A 25292-nucleotide genomic window follows, 5' to 3' on the forward strand; every position below is an offset into this window, starting at 1 on the left:
CAACGAGCCCTCGAGCTAGATGTCGCGGCCACCATTTCACATGGGGAAGCAGAAGCCAGGGATGCCAGTGAGGGGCAGAGTTGGGAGCTGGCCCCGGGCAGCGTAGGTCCAACAGCTCCGTGTGGGAAGACAGCGGAAGCTGAGGGAGGAGGATGGCTGGGCTCCCCAGCGGCAAGCCCCTTGGCTGTCAGAGTAGCCGCTGGAGGAAGGCGTGGCTCCCAGGACATCCCACACCCCTCAGTGCGCCCAGGGCAGGCCCATCCCAGGCTTCAGAGTCAGGAAGTGACCGGGCTTGGCTGTGACCAGCACGGGGCCCCGGGGTGGAGGAAGTGGTGAGCTGAGGCCAGTTCTGGACTGACTCAGAGCCCAGTGGTGCCGGCTCCACAGATGCCAAGATCTGGGGTGCCAGGTATGGCACAAAGGCAGTAGGGGCTGCAGGGGCCACAAGCCAGCTTGGCCTGGAGAGGGTTTTGCCACAGCTCTGGGTGTCAGAGCCTCCGGGCCTCCACAGGAAGGGCTGAGCTCACCTCAGGCGACCCACGAACCACGGAGACTCCCCCTTCCCTGTCACTCACCTCATTCCGCTTCCCCGCCCACTTCCCCGGGTTCCAGCCTCAGCCTGCTCACCCTTTTTCTCTCTTTCCCCCTTGTTCTTTCTCCCCAGTCCCTCCTTAGATGGCTGGGTGAGGACCGAGGGCGAGGCCTGTGATGTCCCCGGGGGGGGCTGGGCCCTCTAGCCTGACACAGTGAGGGGAATAGTGATGGCGTCAGAGCTGGTGGAGCAAACTCCCTAAGTTTTGCTGAATGAACAGGCCCTGGGGTGAGCTCTGGAAGCACAGGTTGGGGGGAAAGAGCACTGTCAGGGCCTCCAAAAGGCGTGGGGGCTCCAACTTTGGGCCTGTGCCTCTTCTCATCCCCAACTTCCCCTCAGACTTTGGGGGCCCCTCCCTCTGCCCAGGTACTGCCGCCGCTCAAGTCCCCTTGGGGGAGCCTCCCCCGGCCTTTCCCAACTCAGACAAACCCTGGCTCAAGTTCTTCTGTGAAGCCAGACCTCTCTGGTCCTCATCTGTGAAATGGGGTGACAGACTGGGGGTGAGTCGCAGAAGCATTTCACTCATGATCTTGCTCAGCCTGGGAAATAAAGCATGAGAGTAACAGTTAACATTTATTGGATACCTATTGTATGCTGGGATCCCAGAGCTTACCTGCATTGCCCTGTTGATTTGTTAGGTGGCCCCTGTGGGGCAGTTAACTGTCATGCCGATGGAGAACTCAAGGCTTAAAGCCGCATCACACATCACACTGGAGAGAGTCCCCGATAGATTTGCAACAGGAGCCTCAGGAAGATAAAGGGGGGAGGGCAGGGGGCACGCATGGTTGGAGTAGGAGATTAAATGAGAACTTGCAAGAAGGGGAAGAAAGCAGGGCCTGGAGGATCACTTGGGAAGTTGCCTGGGGAGGAGGAAGAAGATCGTGAGACCAGGAGTGTGCGGGGCAAGAATGGGAGTGGCTTGAATGCCAGACCTGGAGCCTTCCGTGGCTCTGGGATCAAGAGCTGGCCCTGCGGTACAGGAGTGGATCCTGGGGAGCCGGGAGGAGCCCCCTCCTCTGGGTCCCAGCTGGCAGCCTCCTTCCTGCCCCACCAGCCTATCCTTCCTGTCCCCCCAGCCTGACGCATTCCCACCTCCTCCGATCCTTTGCTCATACTGTCCCCCACCCCCAGGACACACACTGGACAAATAAGGAAGCAGGAAACTGAGGACCGGAGAGGTGAAATGACCTATTCTGCCCCCAGCCCCTAGGGAGTGGAGGAGCCTGGTAGCAGGAGGCCGGCTCACTCAACAGCTAGGAAGGGGAAGTGAAGCTTTTTATAACTGGGGATAATTAATTGGTTGTTGTCTGTGACTCATTACTCTAATGCCGCCAATTAAGGACTTGCTAGGACAGAAGACAGTTCTCAGGCTGTCCCCCAGGGCCCCCTGAAGACTGTGTGTCTGTGGGAGGCAGCATAGTGTCAAAACCAGCTTCTCTGTAGCAAGAGGCATATAGGTCAGACACCTGAAGGAACTTCCCAGCCCAAGACAGACAGCGACTGTCACCTCTCTCGTGTTTCTATAGCACATTTGCCTTTTGAGGGCTGTTTTTTAAAAAGCTCGTTTGGCCCCTCTGTCTCACAGAGGAGGCTCCAGGAAGAATGAGTGGTTTATTCAAGCCACGGGGGTTGAAGGCACAGCCTGCATTGCCCCCTGCTTGCATCCCCAGTCCAGACTGTTCCACACCCACAGTCTTGTCTGGGATGCACTAATTACTTATTTAATCAACACACCCGTCCGTCCCGATACTTGCTCTGGGCCCTGGGGTCAGGGAGGGGTATCTGAGACCCGGCTCCCCCCTCCCTTGAAGGGCTCCCAGGCTGGTGGGGGAGCATACAAGATCCAACATACCCAGGCCACCCAGGATGATCCCTGCTGAGGCCCAGGAAAACCCCAGGCAGGAGAGCTGGCCTGACCTGATGTCTGGGAGTTAGTCCTGTCTCGCCGGCTGGGGAAGTGTTCAAGGCACGGGGAGCCATGCGGACCAGAGCTTCCTTGTGTACTGGAGTTTCTTGTGTTTGGGAACCGAAAGCAATCTGGCCTCAGTGTGGCTCCGCGTGAGGAGGGAAGGTGGTGGCCACATGGCCTGGGCCTGAGGCTGTGCCAGGGAGCCTGTTCCCCCGCCTGGGTGGAGGCAGCCCAGTCAGACTCAGGCTGTGCGAGGACCAGTCTGGTTAAATTGTGGAGGATGCACCGAGGGACCTGGGGTGGAGGTGGGGAGAGCAGGGAACTAGAGAGAGAGAGAGGTGGAGGCCGCTTTGCATACCCCAGGGAGGGGTATGCCGGTTCCGTGCAAAGGGAGGGATTCTAGAGACACTTGGAAGGTATAATCGACAGACTGGCTGTGGAAGAGATTGAGGGAGTCCTTTATGATGCCTCCCACCATCCCCTGATTTCTAGCCTAGCCGGATGAGGCCATTCCAGGGATGGAAATGGTGCTGTGTCCAGGGGCAAGTGGGAGGGGAGAGTGGTCTCTATAGAGTCCAGGAAGAGCACAGTGCAGGTAGGACACAGACAGCTAAGTCTCTCTTCCCCCAAGACCTACTTCCTACGACAGGAGCCCCTGCAGCCATACAAGAAGACCCCCGCTGGGGGATGTTCATCAGACCTCCACCCCCCACCCCTTGCCCCTCCCAGGAGAACCTCACCCCTTCATAGCATCCTGCTTTTGCTCAGGCTGTCCCCTCACTTGGAATGTCCCTTCTCTCTTTACGTCTCAAGGCTCGTCACGAACGCCTACCCTTCTAAGAATTACCCCCCCTTGAACAAAAAGAGAATCAGGCCTCCCTCCCTCGGGCTCCCACAGCACCTCAGGCCTGGGCTGCCCCTTCGGACTGTGACTTTCTGTGTTTCCCAAGAGACTCAGTGTTGTGAGAGTGGAGCCTGGGCCTCGGAGGAGGGGCCTGGGCCAGGCTGGGAGGATGGTTGAGGCAGGGGCCTGAAGAATGGTGAGCAAGCCAGTTAGGGGCTGTGCCTGCCACCCTGCTGACTGGGCCTGGAGAGGCAGGACCGCTGACGAGTTCTCAGATATTGGGTGTCTGGAGAGGGCCAGCATACACGTATGGACAGGTGCATGCTGTCTTCCGGTGCCCCCAGCTGTGGTTGGCAGATGAGGGCACTGACTTCGCAGGACCTCCCAGGCCACACTCAGAGCCAGATTGGGCTCTGCCGATGGGCAGGAGCCCAGGGGTGGAGAGTGTCCCAGCTGGTTCCCCACATCCCTGTCCTGTCGCCACCAAGGGGAGTGGATCCCAACTGGGAGTCAAGCTGGGCTCCCTGTATGAAGCAGCCTTTGCCCTGGGCTCCAGGGTGTGATTGGAGTCAGCCAGAAGTGCTTGGGTATTCCCTGCCAGGGAGCTGTGGCCTGAACTCTGCCCTGTCTACATCGTGACTTAGTGTGCGACCCTCAGGCAAGGCCAGACCTTCTCTGGGCCTCAGCTTGCTTACGGGTTAGATGGAGGTTCAGATGCACGCCGCAAGGGTCCAGTTAGACAACGGGTACCAATGCACGTCACGTGTGGTGCAAGAGAGACCGCCGTCCCAACCCTGGGGAAAGTGTGTTCTCCCTATAAACTTTTAAAGGGGTGGCTGTTCCCTTCTCCAGCACTTTGGCCAAAAGGGGCCCAGCAGGTCAGAGGGGCGCCCTCTGATCCCCAGTTTTCCCACTCCTAAAATGGGGATAAGACCCCATGTTATCCTTTAAGCCTTGCAGGGCTGACATGACGATAAGAAAACGGGAGATGATGTTATTGCATCCATGAGAGACAGAGGAGAGTCTGGCAGAGCGCTGGTTTGTTGCGGTACAAACAGCTGAGGATTTATCGCTGCAATAAAGCCAGGCCATCTCTGGCCTTCAGGAACCCCTGTACTCCACCTAGCTCCTCCTTGAATGGTGCCGAGGGTGCCTGGCCCTACCTGGGAAGCGGCTAACGCTCCGTGACTGCCTTGAGTGTCTGCTTAGGGAGCCTGGGTGGGACAGGAGATGGAGCATCAGCAGTGCAGCCACCCACCACCCTGTGGCCTTGGCAGGGCCCTCTGAGGGCCTGGGATGATCCCTCCTGAGCCCCCCTTCCCCCCCCCCCCCAGCTCCTCTGCTCCTGTCTCCCCATGGGCTGATGCAACCCCTAGGGTGGGTGGGGAGAGGCGGGGTGTTCCAGGCTGGGCTTGGTTTAATTCTACTGCCTAATGAGCCGCTCTGAGTGCACCCCAGCAGAAGCAAGGGCAGACAGAGGCCTAATTGCCCAGCTCTCTGTAGCCCAGAAAAATAAATCCAGCCTCTTAGGCTGTCAGGAGCTGGCTGGGGGTGGGGACTCTAATCCCTTTCCCTGCTTGGCCCTAATGCTGTAATACATCTCAAACCTCCCCGGGCCACCCCCTCCCCCAAATCTCCTGGGTCAGGGCCAAAGTAATCCTGCCAGGGCCTGCCTGCCTCTCCCCTCCCAGAGCTCCCCACACCCTTCCCAGCTGACATTTCCCAGACTTTTTCCGGTGCATCAGTCCCCCCATTTGGCATGCGGCAAGGGTGAAAACAGGCTGATGAGTGGAGGAGGAGCTGGCGTGCCCGAGATCCAGCCTGCAGGAGGGCAGACTGGCCCTCTGTGGGTAGGCACCCCTCAAGCTCTCCAGTCTTTGCAGGGCTGTGTGGTGCTGAGGGCACAGCTGAACTCTGCAAACTTTTTTTTTTTTTAAATGTTTATTTATTTTTGAGAGAGAGAGAGAGAGAGAGCAAGAGTGTGAGCAGGAGAGGGGCAGAGAGAGAGGGAGACACAGAATCCAAAGCAGGCTCCAGGCTCCGAGCTGTCAGCACAGAGCCCAGCGCGGGACTCAGACCCACAAACTGTGAAATCATGACCTGAGCCCAAGTCAGACAGACGCTCAACCGACTCAGCCACCCAGGTGCCCCACTGGACTTTAGGACCTTAAAGCAGAGTGGGGACCCCACAGCACAGGGAGCAGGGCTCAGCCCTGTGGAAGGAGCCGTGCCCAGCAGCACCCACACACGGGGAAAGGGCTACCGTGGGGCAGACTAGAAAGCCTAGAAGCAGTGCACACGCATGTGAGGATATTCTGTGTGGTGAACGAACGTGGAAATGACGGCAGATTTCACAAACCGTGTAGAGACAGCTGAAGTATCCATTTGGTGGAAATAAAATTAGATCTCTGCCTCTTACCTCAAACCAAAATAAGTTCCAGATGGATTAAAATGTATTTTTTTTCTATCTTTAAATTCCTTTTCTCTATTGAGGAAGTGCACATTTGTTGAGAAAATTCAAACAACTTGGAAAGATGTAAAGTAGATGGAATTCTAATCTTAACGCTTGAGAGAAATGGCTTTCCAACCTCTATCCGTGCACGTATATATACATCCGTGTGGAGCGGTAGACAGATGAATATAGAGAGCTGGGTGGATTACAGGTTTGAATGTAAACCGCAAAGCCAAGAAATTACCACTATAAAATGTGAATCAAATATATACTCTTGGGCTACTTGTCTTAAACATGGTTCCAAAGGCAAAAACCTATAAAGGAAAAGAAGGGTAGATTAGACTACATGAAAATTTAAATTTTTATGCAGAAAGCATAATAAACCAAATTAAAGTAAAACGATGAAATAAGAAAAAATACACAATAGGAGCGCCTGGGTGGCTCAGTTGGTTAAGCATCTGACTTCGGTTCAGCTCATGATCTCACAGCTCATGAGTTCAAGCCCCACATCAGGCTCTGTGCTGACAGTGTGGACCCTGCTTTGGATCCTCTGTCTCCCTCTTTCTCTGCCCACGCCTCCCACCACCCCACCCACTGCCGCCTGAAAAAAAAAGACATTTAAAAAAAGAAAAAGGGGCGCGTGGGTGGCGCAGCCACCAGGCTGAGCCAGCTTCAGTTCAGGTCATGATCTCACAGTTCATTAGTTCGAGCCTTGTGTCAGGCTCTGTGCTGACAGCTCAGAGCCTGGAGCCTGCTTTGGATTCTGTGTCTCTCTGCCCCTCCCCTGCTCATGCTCTGTCTGTCTTCTTTCTCTCTCTCTCTCAAAAATAAGTAAATATTAAAAAATTAAAAAAAGAAAAAATATGCAGCACATATGAAGGTTAATACTCCTACATAGAGCTTTTATATGCCCATAGCAAAGGAAGCCAGTTCTCCCAAACAAAAGCTGCTGAGCTCTGTGCCTTTATACCTTCTGCTCTCTCCCTCTGCCCCAGTCCGGGCTCCCTAACCTGTCATCCCAGCAGGCCCATTCCTTCCAGCTTTGCTGCATGCATCCCCTCCTCCGGGAAGCCCTCCAGACCATCTCTCCTCCTGTAACTGGCCGTAGGATGGGAATTGCCTGCTGGCTCCTCAGTCACCTGTGGGGGTTGCTCAGAGGGGAATCCAGGCCTCAATCATCTCCCTGTGCAGGGCACAGCACATATATCTAGGATGACTGGAAGAGAGAGGTGGCAAGGGTGTGGAGGGGAGGTGCTGGGATTTGCTTTGGTATGGGGTGTGAGGTAGGGGTATAATTTTTTTACCAATAGATGTCCCCACTCCATCTGTCGAATTCTGTATCCTTTCTGTACTAATTTACTATCTATTAATCTTGTGTCCTTGCTTCCAGGCTCTTCCCCTTCTTTCGGTCTGTTTCTCCATCTCTGAATTGGATCTGTAGAGGATGAGGCAAGATGATCTCTGAACTCTTGTCTAAGTCTGAAATTCCAGGGTTCCTGGCCTGGCACTGCCTATGACTCACTGTGTGACCTTGGGCCAGGCCTGGTCCCTCTGAGCCAATTTCCTCCTTGGTCAGACAAGGACAATTACATGTCTTGCTCATTGTTGCTCTGGGACAGTTGGAGATGCTGAAGGCACCCAGACCTGGGTGTGAATTCTGGCTCCACTATTACATTTGCCCTTTGTGGCCTTGGGCAAAGCCACTTCCCCTGGCTGACCTCTGCTTTCCTCCAACTATACCACCTGCTTTGCAGAGCTGCGGGGAGGACGAGAGGAGTTGGAGCATCTGGAGCACCTAGGGGCACCTCGCCCCAACTCTGTGAAGGGCCCACGCAGGGCTCTGTCCTCCACAGCCAGCGATGCGGGGCTGGGAGGGGGCACGGGACAGGTGCTATGCCAGGGTCTCCTTCCTTCATCTGTGCCAGCTCCTAGGACAGCAGCCTCCAGAGCTGGCCTGCCCTCTGCGTCCCACCAACGGTGACACCCACCCTGGGCTGGGAGCAGGTGAGCTGCTGGCTGTCCTCAGCAGCCGGAAGAAATTGGGTGTAGGGCAGGGGGCGGGGGGAACGTCTTGATCACTGTCTTCGCATAATTAAAGGGCTGTCAGATGCGAAACGATAATTATAGGAACCATCGTGGATTTGGCGACTTACAGCTTACATCTATATCTGGCAGCCCTCCCGTGAGGTAGAGGTGATGTCACCCCCGTGAATGGAGGAGGAAGCTGAGGCTTGGTCCTGAGCGGCCCATGGCATGCGGCTACTGGGGAGGAGGGCTGAGAATTAAGATCCAACTCTTGTTTACACCCCCCGCAGTGCCCTGGTCCCGTGACCCCCAGAATTTCTTGCCCTTTTACTGGACTTGTTGTGTGTAGAATCCGAGAACCAGCTTCAGGGTGGCAGCCGAGGATGTCAGTGGCGCCTGAGGGAGGGACGGAGGGACTCACTGTAGGTCCTGCTGGTCTCTGCAGCATGCCGACCTGCTGGCCCCATTTTACAGAGCAGGAAGCTGGTGCCCAAGAAGATAAATAAATGTCTCCCCCAAGGTCACCCATTTAGTAGGAGGCGGCCAGTCTTGGGTTCAAAGCCAGTGTTGCTGGGCTCCCAAAGGCAGCCTGCCTCTATCCGGCTGCTGTCTTAGAAGGAAGAGGCAGGCAGCACCAGAGAGAGAGCGCCCGTCCCTGCAGCTAAGGAGCCGTCCCTGCAGCTAAGGAGCCGAAGCAGGGTGGGCTCCTCCCCTGGGGGCTGCAGAGGCAGGGACTGGCGGGGAACAGGAGTCTAGCGAAACAGTGCTGTCCCCGCCATCCTGTGAATCTGAAGTCTGTGGCCGTGTCAAGGACGGATGGCTCCTGCTGCCTATGCGGAATTCAGGCTCCGGGGTCCGTTTGGGGGTCCAGGGCAGGGTACCCAGGAGGGGAAGCGGTGTCTGCATGCATCCTGGCCTGGGGTGGAGGTGTGGGGTGGGCCGGGCCCCCAGGCGAGTGGTACAACACGCTGTCACAGTCGGGCCTGTGCGGGCGTTTCCTGTGGAGGGCTGGCTTTGTGCGGCAGCCAGGCTTGGCGACTGTGCGAGCCCCCGCTGCTCATAAGCTCTTTCAGCACGTTTTTCTCTGAATGCAGAAGGCTCTGGGGTGGGCGGGACGGAGACGAAGAGGGACCGGAGACGACTCCACGATCATCAGGAGGCGGTGAGGAGGAGCGGTGGCGTCTGGGAAATTGGCACAGTGTCGCCTGGCGTGGGATGGAGGGACCCGTCTTCTGGAGGGTGGGGACAAGAACGGGAGGAGATGAGGCAGGGGGTGCGGGGCTGAATGCCCTGGCCTCTGGGGCTGGGTCTCCCCGCCTCTCCATCACCCCCAGCTCCCGGCACAGGGATGGAGCGGCCCCCGCAGCTCGCGGCCGGGCCTGTGCCCCTCTCCCCAGCTGCTCTCAGCCTCTCCCTGTGCCTGCTGCTGCCCAGCCAGCTCAGGAGCTCCCTGACCCTTGTCCCGCTCAGGTGGCTACAAGGCTCTGAACGGAAGGAGGCTGGGTATCAGAGGAGCTCCTTCTCCTGGTCCCTCAGCCAGAGGATATGTCTGGGTTGGATGATGGCCCCGTCCACTGGGGACCTGAAGCCTCCCCGCGTCACAGTCAGGTTCACGCCTTCACACCATGTCTGAGCATCACCTTGCGCTCTGCAGGATGTGAGCCCAGGGTACGCGGACGTATCTCAGCCATCCCTGCCCTGAAGGAGTCCACAGCCCAGGGAACCGTCCCTTATTATGTGCCTACTGTATGCCACTTGATATATATCACCTCATTTAATAGCAATCCTCCAAGGTAGGGGGTTATTCTCCCTGTTTTACAGGCGAGGAAACTGAGGCTCAGAGGAGTTAACTTGCCCAAGAGGCAGAGGCCGGTCCATCTGCCTCCTGAGCCCAGGTTATTTTCATCTCCACATTTCAGAATGTGATTGAGGGTCAAATTGGTGGGCACCACGACTCTGTGCAGAAGTACTCAGGGAAAGGAGGTCTTCAAGGCCTGGAGGGATGCGGGTGTTTCCTGAAGGAGAAGGAGGTTTGGCCTGGGGTACAGCCCCGAGAGAGAGGAGCGAGAATCGCAGGGGGCCAGGCTGGGCCTGGGACTACCATCCTGGGTCCCAGACGGCAAGGGCGGGTTTTGGGGAGAACTGCGCAGGGCTGGCTCTCATGGGGGCCTCTGTCAGGATACCGAGTTCAATCCCACATCTGTCATCCCCCACTTGGTGACCTCGGGTATGTCCCTCAACCTCTGACTCCCCTCTACTCATCCATACTGAGCCTTTGTGCAAATGAGCAAAAGTCTCCCCTTCTCCAGGACTCATGCCCAGCATGTACTGGAAAACAATCATGGCAAATATGTGTACTGATGGTAACCATGACATGAGTGCCACTTCTTAGTGATGAGGTCCACAGCTCACTCAGCTGAATGTGCTGGCCCTTCTCTGAGGCTTGGGGGTTTTCCTCATTTGCTCTCGGATGGAGATAAAACCCCACAAAGAGAGAGTCCCAGGCCCTGGGCGGACTGAGGGGTGATGGAGGGCTGGTGGGTCCACCGTCCCTCCCAGCTGGCAGTGACCTCAGCGCCCGCACCGCCTGGGAGCAGGCCCAGGCCTTTCTCCTGTAGTGGCCCTGACAAGGACCCTTAATGCCATTTGCAGCCTCTTTGTTGATGGAGCCACTTCCTCTGCCAGTTCCTGGCCTGCCCCTCCCCTTTCTTCCAGCCCCCGCCATCCAGGTTTTTCCTCTGATTGTTCTCACAGTGACCTGCCGCTTCCCTGCTGGGGTCGGGTCTCTTCATCCCCACAGGCTCCCTGTGGCCATGGGGCCACCAGCTTCTAGCTCCCAGGATTTTCATCTCCAGGTGGTCCCCGACCCCAGCTCGTGCCAGTTCTGATAGTGGGGTTCCTCATTCCTTAATGCCACGGCCTTGCCCCCATATCTGCTGTGCCCTCAGTGTCTCATCCACCTGCCGGCTCTAATCTTATCTGGTGTCCAGGGCTGGGGCAGGGGAGCCCCTCATTCTCACCCAGTCTTTCCTGCCCCACCCTCAGGATCTGGTCAAGTAGGGACAGTGGCCCTTAGTGCACAGGGCCCGTCTGCTGTGGGTCCCCCAACGCCTGTGGTATTCCCAGCAAACCTGTCAGAATTGCCCCTCGGTTATGCATCATAACTCACCGTAGGACATCCCCCAGCACGTGTAGCAGCTTTTCTAACCTGCCACTGTCCCTACAGCTAGCCCCCTGGTCCCACCAGCTATTGAATTCCAGGCTGCTTGCCTGGGACAGGACCCATCATAGGCTGAGGCCTACCCCTCACCCAGGCCCCTCTCAGAACCCTGTCTAGTGGCCAGAGGTGCAGCAGCTTGCCCCTGCCGAAGTGGAGGGATCTCTGTGGACAGATGGCCATTCACTGCTGCCAGCCGGGGGGCCGCAGAAGACCACGGGCCCCTCTGCGGGGGCGGGATGGTAAGCCCCCGGTGAAATGTCTCCTGGGTGGGCATCTTCGTGGCAGAGTAAGAGAAAGGGTCTTTTCTCACCTATCATTATCAAATTCTTCTTAAGTTCCCACCCCACGCCGGGGAATAGGAAGATCACCTAGATCTCGAAGGTGCTTACAGTATAACAGAGGTAACTGACATACAAAGACAATTCTCGAACTGCAGGTCTATGCTGGAACAGACATGGGGTCAGGGCTATGGAAGCTCTGTGGACAGGAGATTGACCTGATGGGACAGGGAAGGCCTCAGGGAGGAGGAGGGCTGCCCCGTGAACCAGAGAGGGGTTGCCTTCTAAGTGGAGGGTATGGCTTGTGCAGAGGTACAGGGCTTGAAGAAGCCTGTTGAGGGTCTGTGGGCAGTTCAGAGCGTGGCCTGTAAAGTGCCTGTGTGAGGGCAGAGGTGAGGGCTGAAGCCAGTGATATTCTCAGGCTGGGGCATGACATGACCAGAGAAGGATCAGGCTTCGAGGACCTATGTTTAAGCTGGCCTGGAAGCAGCCAGCTATGCTCTGCAGGAAGTAGGGGCGAATGAATTCTTACTTGTGAGCAAATGAGAATTGGAGGCAGCAAGAGGGACTCGGAGAAAGCCGAGACCCGGGCGATGCTAGGCCAGCCGGGCTGGGGTTGCTGGCTCAGATGGGGCACCGCCCCAGCCCTCAGCCCCGAGGCTGAGCTACAGCCCTTCTCTGCTCCCCCAGACAGTCCCAGCCATTCTTGGGTTCCAGTGCTCCAGAAAGGCACATGGCTCACCCTGCTCGTATCTGGGGTTTCTCCATTCCTGAGCAAGGCTGCACCTCATGGGCCCAGGGCTGGGGCTCGTGCCATTCTCTGTCCAGGTGGGACAGACACGGGTGGTCCGGTCTCTAAGAAACCACCCACCGCCAGCTGCTGGAAAGATGGTTTCACCTCCGCCTCTCTGCTTATGTACAAAGCGGGGCTAAGCAAGGCTGCCTGGCTCTGTACGTGACAGCGAGCGGAGGAGGCTGCTTTCACTGTCACCCAAGCTCAGACCCTCCTGCCCAGGGCTAGGCAGGTGCTAGCCCAGTGGGTGCTCAGTGTGGACCTTCATCGGGGTTTGAGGGCCTGTCCTGCGTGCTGGGCGTGGCAGAGCATGCCTGAAGCCCTGCTACTAGAGCACGGACTGCTTGCCAGCCCTGGCTCCGAGCACTTGGCTTGTATTATCTCATTTAATGCTCACGTCAACCCCGTGGTGGAAGTACTAGTATTGTCCTCACGTCGCACGGAAATACACTGAGGCACAGAAGGGTTATGTCAGCTTGTGATGCCTGAGGCTAAATGGCTTGTAAGCTCCAGACACTGTGTGCATAGCCGCTCCACTGTGGTGTCTTCTTGATGGCACAGGATGGAGGTGTCCCGGGCAGTGAGTGAACTTTCTCTCCTCTTGTACTTGGCGTCCCTGCCTGCAGTCATAAATGCTAAGGGAGTGTCCTTGCAGAACCTGCAGTCACTTGCGAGACACAGTCACGTGAGCCGATCACGGTGCATAGGGCGTGAGTTTAAAGTCGGGGGCACTGAGGCTGTGGCAGCAGCGTGGGCTGGGCGGCAGAGGTGAAGTCCAGGAAGACTTCACAGAGGAGGTGACATTTGAGCTGACTTGAAAGGTGAATGGGAATGTGAGACAAATAAACCAGGAGGGATGGCTCTTCCGGGGTGAGGGAATTGGTTGGGGAAGGGGATGAAGGCAGAGAGGTGGAGAGAACACCCCCAGAGGGGCTCCCCTGCTTGGCTACGCAGTGAGGAGCCATCAAGAGGCTATGCTGAGGTTTGAGCCATGACTCTGGGCTGGAAGGATCAAAGAAGCCTAAGGGAGCTGCAGGGAGCCCACAAGCCTTCTGGGCAACGGTCAGGCAAGAGATACCCAGGCTGCCCAAGCCCTGCAACCCCTCAAGGTGGGGGTGGTCTTTGTTCTCTTCTATGCTGACTTCCCCTCAAACGCCGTTTGTTCGTTCTGATGATCTCAGCGGTTTCCCAGAGAGCAGGATGTTCCCAGCTTGCTGTGCTTCTGAGATAAGGCGACAGACGAAAGCAGGGATAAACCTGAGGGCCCAGCCGGAAGTGCCTGCGGACCTCTCTGGAAGCAGCAGTGTCGGGGGCCCCCACCCCCCTCCCTGCAGGAGACAGAGGGGCTACGTGGCCCAGCCCCGAGGGGCCGGTGCCTGGTACAGGTGGCAGAAGGCTACACTTCGAGGCCAGAGACTGGGACACTGGTCTTTAATGCTCCACTCACTTGCTGTGTGACTAGGACAAGTCGCTTCACCTCTCCGGGCCTCAGTGTATTTATCAGTAGCATGGGGCAGGCGTGGGAAAGAATACCTACACTGTAGGTGTGTGCGAGAAGGGAAGGAGGTAAGCGATGTGGCCTCACAGACTGCAGATGACCATGCCGGTAAAAAGGCTTAGGGCAGACACGGCCTTTGCTCCTGGGAGCCATCGCCAGTATGGGGAGAACGGTGCACACTGGAAAGGCCTCAGCCCAAGGGGGTGGATCCCTGACCCCGCTCCTAGCTCCCTACCATTTTGTGACTTTGAGCTCTGTGGTGTTGGGCGGGTCGCTTCCCCCTCTGAGCCTCAGGTCCCCACCAGTATGAAGAGGCCAGTAATCCCTGCCTGGCAGGTTTGGCTATAAAGTGAGAGCAGGAAGAACATTCTAGATGGGAGGTGGCCCCAGGATCCAGCCCCTGACCTCACCTGACCCCTTTCCCCGCTCTGTTCTTCCAGTGGGAACGCCTCTGGTTCCTGCTCCTCACCTTCACCTTTGGCCTCACACTCACCTGGCTCTACTTCTGGTGGGAAGTCCACAATGACTACGATGAATTCAACTGGTGAGTGGGTGTGGGGTAAGCAGGGGACATAGGGGCCTGGGCCCCGGGCTGGAACTGCGGGGCTTGGGTTGGAGCCTCTCTCCCAGGCTGGCCCTCAGGGCTCTCCGTGTGGCTTTTGGGGAGCAGGGTCCTCTGGAAAGAACAAAGGCTGGGCAGGAGCTGAGACCAGCCGGGAGGAACAGGGAACTCCTTCCTGGTGCTGCTCTCATGGAAAACCGGAACATAAGATGGGCAGGGCTCAGCCAGGGTCCGGGGCCCCTGAACCTCTTTGTAGGCAAGAACCCCAAGGCCCAGAAAGACCAGGGCCTCAGCAGAGGAGGTGACCCCAGACCACAGGCCTCCTCAATCCCTGAGCAGGACTTTGGGCAGCGCCGGCAGATGCTATGGTTCTGGGACAGTTCAGGGTCCTTTATGGGCACCAGCCTCGGGTCCAAGGGCAGGGCTGTGTGAGGCTGGGACCTGGGTACGCAAGGGTACCTGTTTCTTCTTCACCCGCCTCCGTTGCCTGCCTTTGCCAGACAGTGAAAGGCATGGGATCGGGGTAAGTTCCCTGGGTTCTATTGGAGACTCCTCCATTGACAAGTGTGGAAACTGAGGCCCAAGATCACATAGCCGCTTAGGAGCAGAGTTGCGGCTTGGAAGCCAGGCCTCCTCACTCCCCATCCAGTACTGTCTTTTCCTTCTGGTTAGAAGTTCAGCTCAGTTCAGTGTGACCATGAGCACACTAAGGTGAGCCTCTCAGGCTTGGTTTCCTCTCCCGTAAAATGGGATAATTCCAATCTCATCAGGTCTTTCTGAGGATGAAACGAGATGATGGCCATGGGAGGGCTTAGAGCTCCATGTCACCCTCAGGGCTGCTTCCCAGGAGGCCGGATCTCCAGCTGGAAGGTGGCCATGATGTTAGAATTGGGGATTTCTAGGACTCTGGGCTTCTGACGGGCTGTGGTTCTAGGATTCTGGGATGAGCCTAAGACTCTGTTAATGGAGTCTGGGCGTCCACTCCCCTCTGCATGGCACAAGGCTGTGCCTCTGTTATTAATGAGCACAATAAAGGATGTGCTGCTGTCCCCCTACAGCCCAGCAAGATGAGCTTGAGTCCCAGAGGTGCCCTCTGGCCTTTATTAAATGCCATAAATCAATTATTCATCCTCACAGGTATCCAAAGCGCCGGCACTGTTGTGCGTAAATGGGAACATTCCCTGCTGGCCCTCCACTGCAGTCATTGGACACTTCTGCTGAAGGTCTGCTGCCTGGGAGATCCTCAGGTCCCCCCGCATCGTGTACAGATGGGGAAACTAAGGCCCAGAGAGGGCAGGACTCACCCACAACCACAAAACCACTTCGTGCCAAAACATATATTGAGGACAGTCTGAGGAGACTGCAGTTCAGAGAGGTTAAGTAGACTTTTCACAGTCACAGCGAGGTGCAGGCAGATGTAGGACAGGGACTTGAGCATGGCTGACTGTATCATGCTGTCCAAGAACTACCTCAGTCTGCCCAGAGACTGAGCGTCCTGTCACTGGGCAGCTCACGCAGAGGATGGGTGCCTACCCTGCTGGGGAGTCTGCAGGGGGAAGGCCTGCCTGCGACTTAGGGATGGCCTGAAGGCCTGTAACTCCATCAGCCTGTCACTGTCACCTCGGTTTCTTGGAGTCAGTGCTGGGGTTCAGGAGACCCTGGCCCCGCCCTCCTAGTCCCGACAGCCTCTGGGGATAGTTCACGCAGCGAGGGGTTGTGAGCGAGAAGCAGGTGGTCAGGGCTGGCCCACCCAGGGAGAGGCCACGTGGGCTGTTGCTGTCCAGGAGGGCTCCCTGCCAAAAGTGGGAGACGAGTGGAACTAAAACATCTTTCAGGACCAGTTCCTAAGAAGCGAGTCCCGCCCTTCTTTGAGCCTCAGTTTCTCCACCTGTAGGAGGGTGCATTCAGTGATCTTCTAAGCAGCAGATTTCTCCCTGCAATCTGAAGATGAGGGCCAGGGTGCCCCATAGTGTCCTAGTGTCCCTTCCCATCACCCCTGCCCATGCCCGAGCTGGCAGTAGGCCTGAAACTGCCTGGTGCCAGCTCAGAGTCTCTGACCACCTTGAGTAAATTGCTGCCTTCTCTGAGCCTCAGTTTCCTCAGTTGTACAGGGAGGATGTGGATGGCTCAGTCTTTCTGGAGAGCAACTAAGCAGTATCTATCAGGAGCCTTAAAAAGTCCATTCCCTTTGGCCCTATAATTCTATTTGTAGGAGTCTATCCTAAGAAAATAATTAATAATACAGAAAGCTATGTGCACAATTTTCTTTTTTATGTTAATTTATAAGAGTGAATAATTAGAAACTGTTTTCATCAGTAGGAAGTTGGCTACGTATGGTACATTAATTCAACAGACCACAGGGCTGTCAAAAAATCAAATTTCTTCAGGATTTTTACTGACCTCAGTAAATTCTTGTATTAATAACAAGAAGAGAATTGACTACTTATCACGTGCCTTGCCTCACTTCATCCTCAGGAAACCCTGTGAAGGGCACTTTGTTATCTCCATCCTGTAGATGAGAAAACTAAGGCTAAGATAAGTCAGGTATTATGTCGTATCAACCCTAAGGCCCCAAATTTTCACACTCTAGCATCGAAATTGAGACGCATGTCACAATCGATGGCATCTTAGAATCGGGGAAGCCTGTCACCTCCACAGGGTCCTGCAAGCCAGTGAGAGGCAGAGTGGGGATTTGAACCCAGTGCACCTCCCTCCAAAGCCCAAACTGAGCATACGCTAGATGTAGCAGGGTCCTGGCTTTGTGCTTTACAAATATATAAGCCTGGCAGGGAAACCCAGCAGAAGAAAAGTCTGCAAAGTCTCGGCAATGGTTACTTCTGGGCAGAATTAAGGGGAATTGTTTTCTTTATGCTTCTTGGCATGCCCGGGTGTCCCCTGTGAGCCCTGGACAGGCCTGACCGGTGAGCACAGGAACCGTGACATCATTACTGACTGGTCCAAGGCCTGGTCACTGAGCCTGGCTGTGTGAGAGCTGACAGCCCGCTGTCCCAAGGGAACCTCCTGGTTCCCTGGTGCAGGTCTGACCCCTTCTCCTCCCGGCAGGTACCTCTACAACCGCATGGGCTACTGGAGTGACTGGTCTGTGCCCATCCTCATGACCACAGCTGCTGCCTTCACCTACATTGCGGGCCTCCTGGTACGTGGGGCGTCTCAGAGGGCAGGTGGCCCTGCTCCCAGGGGGTGGGAGACTTGGCTTACATGGGCCGATGGAGGACCACCCTGGCCTAAAAAGGGAAGCTGGCTTTTCCCGGGTCCTCCTAGCCTGCTGCCCCTCTGGGGCTCGGCTTCCTCCAAGGTGGGAGGTCATCTTTTGCCCCATCCTGGAATGTTTTCCTCCTGACCCAGTGACGGGGGCCATCTTGCTGTTAGGGTCCACCGCAGACTGTCTCTTCCAGAAACTTCTGCCTTGGTTCTTGCTACCAATTCTCTACTCCCTCAGACTCAGGTCGATCCCCATGCTAGACTGGGAGCTCCCTGGGGACTAGGCTCAAGTCTGCTTCAGAATCCTGGGGCCCTGAACTCTCAAAACATTAACTGGGCAGCCCAAGCACCCAGTGACCTGTGGAGGGAGAAACTGTAGAGGAGGAGGAGCCTAGCGGCCTAGAATAACTGGGGAGGAGGCCAGGCTTAGGCCGGGCTGGGCACTCCCATCGCCTACGGGGAGGGTTTGTTGACTGCTCTGACCAAGGTCCAGAGCAGCAGTGGGCAGAAGGGTGTCTGGGGAGCTAGCAGAAACCTTTGGGTCACACACGGTGCCCGACCGTCACCTCGTGGGCCCCCTCTTCAGGTCCTGGCACTATGTCACATCGCCGTGGGGCAGCAGATGAACCTACACTGGCTGCACAAGGTAAGGGCTGCCTCCCTGGGGGGTGGGGGAGGGGCAGGGAGGCCGCAGCCCCGGAGGAAGAGCTCAGACACGCCATCCTTCCTCTGCATCATGACGACAGCCATTCCAGTGGCTAAGGGAGTGCTCACCATACACCTGGCACTGTTCTCATCGTCTAGCCTATATTAACTCATTTAACCCTCACCGGTAGCCCTGTGCAGTAGGTACTAATATCTTCCCATTTTGCAGTTGGGCAAACTGAGGTACGAAGAGGTTAGAGAACTTGCCCAGGGTCTCCCACTTAATAAGAATCTAGCTCTGTAGCTGCTGCTTGCCCAGCGCAGGTCACGGCCCTGGCCCCCTCTCCTCTTCATCGGTGAGCTCATTGTAAACCTGGTGATGTTATTCCCAACTCAAAGCCCTTCCCACCGCTCTCCCCCTTGCTCCCGGGGCGATCCCAGCTCCCCCACTACAGCCCTGTATGACTTGGGTCCTGCTAACACCTCCCAACTGCTGGCTTGGGACAGCCACCCTCGGCTTCTGCTGCAGGAGACATCCCAGGCCCTGCCAGCATGGCTACCTCTCCTCTCCTCTCCTCTCCCTCTTCCCTCTTGCCCTCCCTTTCTCTCTCCTTTGGACTCCTTCCTTAGTTTGCTTCCCCCACCTACAGGCTGCTCAGATTCCCCCAGCCCTGGCAGGCTCCCTTGCCATAGTCCTGAGCCTCTGTGCTGTCCATTTCTGCCTCGCTCCCCCACCCTGGCCCACCCCAGTCTGGGAGCTCCTTGCAGGCCAGATCGACTTTGCCCATCTCTGTGTCCCCAGTGCCCCACTCAGGGCTGGGCCCAAAGTGGGGAGGCTCCACACATTCTGAGCCTCAGCGCTCTGAGCATTTATTGCATGCATGGTGCTGAATGTAGGTGGCCCACGCTTGCCCCTTCTTGAGGCCCCAGTGGGCATGGGGTGGTACAAAGCCAATCAGGAGAGCCCCTCCTTCCTGGGATGCCTGGGCCTTGGCGGGAGGCTGGGCACCTCTTTCTCCCCAGAGCCTGGCTCGGAGTGAGCATGCCATTTAGGAAGGGACAGAAATGTCCAGAAGTAACCATGAGCCCACGAGATGGGTGAGGAGTGACAGGGGCAGGGGCTCACTTCCTGCTAGAAGGGGGACAGGGCATATCCAGCTGGGCTGTGTGGAGTGGCAGGTGCCAGTGGGCATCCGGGGGCCTCCGAGGTCAGGTGCTGGGGGAGTCAGATCCCGGGGACTGAAGTCTGAGAGGAGTGAAGACCAGCCAGCAGCCCTCCCTGCTTCCTCCTGCTTGTCACTGTATCCTGAGGTGTCCTCTGGGCTTCTGAAGTCCCCTCTTGAAGCACTTTCTTCTCTCTGCTGGGCAGCCGACTTGAAAGAGCTGAACCAGCTGGCACCCCGGGTGGGGCTGGCACCCACCGTGGTTACCTCCTTGGGCTCGTGCCTGGTTCTCAGCAGGCCAGGTCACACTTGCTTGATCCTAGTGGAGAGGCCTCCGGAGGCACTCAGCCAGCCGGGGTTGCAGACCAGTACCCGGGGCTGCGAGGATCCGAGCCCGTCATCTGCACCAGTGCCAGCTCCTGGGTGCCAGTCCTGCCTTCCTCTCCTCTCTGGGGTCTCAGCACGAGGAAGGTCTTTCCAGGCAGAGCTGATCCATAGCTGGAGCCACGGCATCTGGAGCGAGGGAGTTCCCGGGGGCCAGGAGTATTCAAGTAGGGGCTAGAGTTCTACTATTCTGTTTCTATGACTCTAAAGAATCCTTATTCTTTTTTGTTTTAACCAATTTTTGACCATCTACTATATGGACGTGGTTCAAAATTAAAAAGGTACTAAAAAGTAGGCAATGTTAATCTCCCTCCTATCCTTCCAGCGATATTTTAAGTACCTGCAAATACACATCTGGTTTCTTCGTTTCCTTCTTCTCTGAACACAAGTACCGGCCTGCTACCTCTGCGCCCTGACAAAATTGGAGCTCTTTGCCCTTCAGTGCATTGAGAACATTCCCATCGCGTCCATCCCTTGCTCCTGCCCCGCTGTCTCATCCCTGGTTCCCGAGGCTGGTGGGCCCGCCCGATGTCCCAGTGCACGCGGCACAATGCGGCAGTGACCCGGGCGGGGAGGTGCGAGGTAAAGAGCACACACTTTCACTAGCTCCTGCCAAACTGCCTCCTTGCCACGGCCCACCAACCCATGCCTCTGTGCTTAGAGAGCACGCTCGCCATCAAGTGTTCACAGATTTCTTGACTTTGGCCAACGTGATGGGTGAGGATGAGCCTTGGTGTAGCTTTAATCCGCATTTCCCTTGTGATGACTTAGACTCAGCATCTTCCCCAAGCTTGAGTCATTTGCGTTTCCTTTTTCATAAACTGGCTCTTCGTCTCTTTTGCCCTTTTTGCTGTGGGATGTGCTTTTTGCATAGTAATTTGTAGGAGCTCTTTCTAGATTCATAAAATTAGCCCTTTGGCCAGTGAACTGCAGACGATTCTTCCTAATTCATCTTTCGATTGGGCTTGTGTTTTTGCCAGAGGAATTTTTTTATTTTTCCGGATGTGAATCTGTCATCTCTTTTATGTCTCCTGGATTTTGTGTCCGACTTAGGAAAGTCTTTCCCTAGGGACAGCTGGGTGGCTCAGTCGGTTAAGCGTCTGACTCTTGATTTCAGTTCGGGTCATGATCTCTCTCTCTCTCTGTGAGATCTCTGAGATCTCTTTCTCTCTGAGAGCCCTGCATCGGACTCTGCACTCACAGTGCAGAAACTGCTTGAGATTCTCTGTCTCTCTCTCTCTCTCTGTCTGCCCATCTCCCTCTGTCTCTCTCTCTCCCCTGCCCTCTCAAAATTAAATAAACTTAAAAAAAAAAAAAAAGAAAGAAAGAAAGAAAAGTCTTTCCCACTCCAAGATGATAAAAAAATGTCTCTGTTGGTATCATTTGGTGATTATAGGTTTCTGGGTTCCTAATTTTTTTTTTATCTTTTTGGAAGTTTATTTGGGAGGATAGTGTGATCTTTGTTCTTTTTTAGATGGCTTCCCAGGTCCCTACTCTCTGTTCAGTAATCCATTCTCCCCCTCTAATTTGAGATGCCACTTTTATAGTAGACTAGTTGTTTTTTTTTTTTTTAAATGTATTTAGATCTGTTCCTGGTTGTTGTTGTTGTTGTTTTTATTTACTTTCACTTACCTCTCTGGTCTCATGCCTATATAATACTGCTTTAAGAACTATAATTTTAGATTATGTTTTAATCATGATCTTTATTTTGAGAGTCTCTGGTTCCCTAGGGTCATGGGTAAGGGTGGGCTGCAGAACAGAGGGGCCCAGGACAATGCGGGGGGTGGGGGGCACTTGGGACAGGCAGGGTAGCGTGAGCAGATCTGGGTGTCTACTTGGGGACCTTCCCCATCCACCCTAGTCCTCCCAAAGGTCCTGTTTCCCAGAAACAGGAGACAAGTCCAGAGGCCCAGAAGATGAGAAGTGTGGGGCTTTCCAGTAAACAGGAGGTTGTTTCCCCGAGATGTCCCCTTCCTGCCCCACCCACCCACAACGCCAGAATCCATCCAGACACCACTGCTGTGAGGGGCTCTCACCACAGCCCCCACCTCCCCAGGGTGCCCCCCAACAGTCCCGGCACTGATCACACCCCACGGCCCCCGTCTGCGACCTTGCCTGACTCCCCTGCCAGAGTGGCGGCAGTCCCCAGCCCAGGGCCTGCGTGGAGAATGTGTCTGCCAGTGACCCAACCTGAGGCCCAGGGAAGAGGACTGGGCGCCACAGTCATGCGGCAGTACTGACTGAGCTGGGGCAGGGCCTGTGCGTCTGCCCCCACCCCCCCCAGCCCCATTGGTGCCTGTGTACCATCTGACCACGCTCCCTTCATCAGCCCTCCCCATGAATTCAGACTCCCTCCAAACGACCGGCCCAGGCTCCCCAGTTCTTCCCAGCCGTCTAGCCTCTCCCCCTCCAGCTGCAGCGTATGTAGGAAGGCACATCCACGCCGGGCCCCGCTCATCACGATAGCCGATGGCCGTAGCCATCCTTTAGTGGGCGCTTACTCTGTGTGTCAGACACTTTCCACAGTGTTTCAGTCACTCCTGGTAATCATCTTGGTCATTGGATATTATGCCCACGTTTTCAAATCACACCACTAACATTTGGTAAGCCTTTACTATTTGGGTACCAACCCTGTGCTTAGCACGCCATTGCTCTCTCTCCCTCATCCCCAAACCCCTGGCTGGTGGGCACTCATCCCCCCCATTGCACCGCCCAGGAAACATGCTTCCGGAGGTTAGCCTCTCCCATTAGGCCGAGGGGCTGGGATCTGACTGAAGGGTGTGGCTCGTGCAGCACCGAGCCCTGGCCCATCACCTGCCATTTGGATCGTAGAACCCAGATTCCAGCGCCCCCAGGAGGCCGACCTGCTGCCCCCTCTGCCAGGCTGGCTTCCAGCTCCTCCTGGACGCCAGCATGCAGGCGAGGCTCGCTGCACGGAGGTGCCTCCTGTGTCCTCAGTCCCTTCCACTGTCCCCTCAAGCCACCATCCCACCTGCACAGAAGACCAAAGACCGCTTTCAGAGGAGGACAGTGGGCCATCTCTGGGCCTTCTGGGTGGGCTTTATCCTTTCCGGTCCGATATGAGGAACAATGGTTCCCAGCGTTGCTGGGGATCAGTGCTGGTAATGTGTCTTAAGGATACAGCGTGGGGTGGGGGGGTCCCACAGACACTGAACACTGCGGTAATGCTGCCGAGCATAATGGTTGCCACGACAGCAGCTGCAAAGCTCAGAATAAAAATTTTAATTGCATTAGGATTATGGGAAATCAGTTTTATTGCAAGTATTTCCCCTAGCAGTTAAATGCAATAAGACTGTCAGGAACAACCCTTCAGAGACATTTGCTGTGCCCGGGACCTGTCTGCAGGGGGCAGCAGGGGGCAGGGAGCCTGTGTGTTGAGGAGGATTCTCGGGGACCCCCAGAACACTCCTTGGCCTCCCTCTACTGCAGCGTGACTTCCCAGAAAGAGCATGATCTCTGGGACAGACCATGGAGTTTGCTTCAGTATCTGCCCCCTCAGAGCTACGTGGCAAGCCAGCCTTATGCTGAGCTGTTTCCCTATGTGTGATATCAAGGTGAGAATGACCTCACCTGGGACCTTACAAGAGTAAACGTGAGGAAAACAGGATGTCCCTGCCCCAGGCACACAGGCCCTCCCTCCTCTGTGTCCCTGCGTTTCTCCCCTTCTCGTGCCCCGTCCCCCCCGCCCCAGGCCAGTACGTTACAGTCCATAAAGGCCCCTGCCCATCTCCGCCTTATTACTGTTTCTTATTGGAACATTCGTTTCGGGCTGATGGGCCAAATGACAAAGCTCCAAAGGGAAACTTAATCCCAGGCCAGAATGAATCTTCTCTGCCTGGCAGGGAGGGAAGATGGAGCAGGCAGTGTCTGCCCTCACCATCCTATCTTGTTCAGTTCCGTTTGGGAGGGCTCTCACAACACAGCCGCCTCCGCCTCCGGGAAAGGCACAGCAGGAAGGGAAGGGGGGCAGTGGGGAAACAGCTTGCAGCGGCAGTAGGAAGTCAGTGAAGGCAAGGGACGGTGGCCTTGACTTGGCCCATTATGGAGAGGGGCGTGGGGGCTTTGGGGTAGAGATGTGACCTGAGCCTTAAGTTGCCGGGCTTGGCGGTGAGCGGAAGGTGGCTGGAATGAGCGCCGAGCAGGGGGGTAGAGGGTGGGGCTGGGGGCTGAGTAGCCAGAAACCAGGCTTCAGGCTCCACTTAGTCTGGGGAGCATCTTGTGCTGCGTGAGAGGTTTCAGATCCCAACTGTCCCCAAAGCTCTCTGTCCCTTGAAGCTTCCATCTTGTCTGCCCTCCAAGGTGTGCTCCTTGTTTCCTCTAGGAGGCAGCCGAGAGGGCAGCCCCCGTAAACACAGTAGAAGCTGGAAGCTCAGGGGCAGGAGCGGGGAGCCCCGGCTGTGGGGCCAGTGGGCCAGAGCTCTGCCTCACTTCCGCCCGCTCCAGCCTGAGGGGTATCGGCTCCTGTAGGGGACCCGGCTCCCCAGCCTCCTGCCCCTGTGGCCTAGATAAGTCACCCTTCACCTCAAGGGCTGCTGGCAGGGCTAAGTGAGGCCTTCGACATGACTGGCTGGGCCCACGAGAGGCCCCCACGGGCCAAGAGTCTCCCCTCCTCACACCCTCAGTGGGGCTGAACCTTGGGCTGCGCCTACACCTCCCCCCAGCTTCCTCCCACCGCCTCTCCTCCTCAGCCTCCCTTCTGTTCCCTGGAGGTCCCCCGGCCTCCTCCTGCCTCTGTCTCTCACTGTCATTTCTGGCTAGCCATCTCTGGCTTTCTCTCCATTGTGCCTGGCTCTCTTCTGCTCCCCCCCCTTCCCTGCTTTGTTGGTCTCTCTCGCACTCTCCGTTTCTCCCCGTGCCTCTTCCGCAGTCTCTGCTTCCCTGCCCCTCTCTCGGACGCACTGGGGATGCTCGGGCTTTCCAGACACACCTGCTCTGACCTCCTGTCTGGTGACTCTTCCCCTTCCAGATGGGGCTGGTGGTCATCCTGGTGTCCACGGTGGTGGCCATGTCGGCCGTGGCCCAGCTGTGGGAGGACGAGTGGGAGGTGCTGCTGATCTCCCTGCAGGTGAGGGGGTGAGGGAGGGCTGGGCAGCCACTTCCCCAGGACCTTCAACACAAGGCAGTGCCTTTTCATCACTCACATCTCTCCAGACGAAGGCCCAGAGGGGGCAGGGAGGGGCCCAGATCACAGAGCAAGTCAGAGCAGGGAGGGTGCTACATCTTGGGGTTTCTGCAGAGATGAGAGTTGCCCACCTCACGGACACAGATAGGCTGGCTGTCAGGGTGTTGGTGACCAGAGGGTCTAGGCATGGCTGGGAGCTCATGGTTCCTCTTGCCCCTTCCCGCACACAAGGGCACAGCGCCATTCCTGCATGTGGGGGCCCTGGCCGCCATCACCGCGCTCTCCTGGATTGTGGCAGGACAGTTCGCCCGTGCAGAGCGGTCCTGTAAGTATGACTGCCTCCCAAGTACCAAAACCAGCTTGTCCTGCCCTCACCTGGACATCACCTAGGTGGCCACTCTCAGCATGGAGGTCCTGGTTCGGAGTGGCCCACAGGGTCCACTGAGGGTCGCAGCCTCGGTCAGCCTTGCATGTTTCCTCCTCTGTGTGTCTGTGTGTGAGTTAGAAGTCCAGCTTGCCTTCCTAGCCAGATGGGGGCTGGCCATGGTGTAGGGTCCCCTCA

The 25292-nt window shown here is 56.5% G+C and overlaps 1 protein-coding gene across 4 annotated transcripts in view; it reads left to right on the forward strand.

Annotated features, from left to right (window-relative positions):
- The window catches only part of GDPD5 (glycerophosphodiester phosphodiesterase domain containing 5), an 87492-nt gene that overhangs the window by 46682 nt on the left and 15518 nt on the right, over positions 1-25292 (forward strand). For all 4 annotated transcript variants that reach the window (XM_030332880.1, XM_030332883.1, XM_030332882.1 and 1 more), the window contains exons 4-8: positions 14052-14155; positions 17237-17330; positions 17982-18041; positions 24575-24673; positions 24962-25055. In XM_030332880.1, coding sequence (XP_030188740.1) covers positions 14052-14155; positions 17237-17330; positions 17982-18041; positions 24575-24673; positions 24962-25055 — 451 coding nt within the window. The remainder of the gene's footprint in view (positions 1-14051; positions 14156-17236; positions 17331-17981; positions 18042-24574; positions 24674-24961; positions 25056-25292) is intronic.

The sequence above is a fragment of the Lynx canadensis genome, chromosome D1, assembly GCF_007474595.2.
Source record: "Lynx canadensis isolate LIC74 chromosome D1, mLynCan4.pri.v2, whole genome shotgun sequence".
Lineage (NCBI taxonomy): Eukaryota > Metazoa > Chordata > Mammalia > Carnivora > Felidae > Lynx > Lynx canadensis.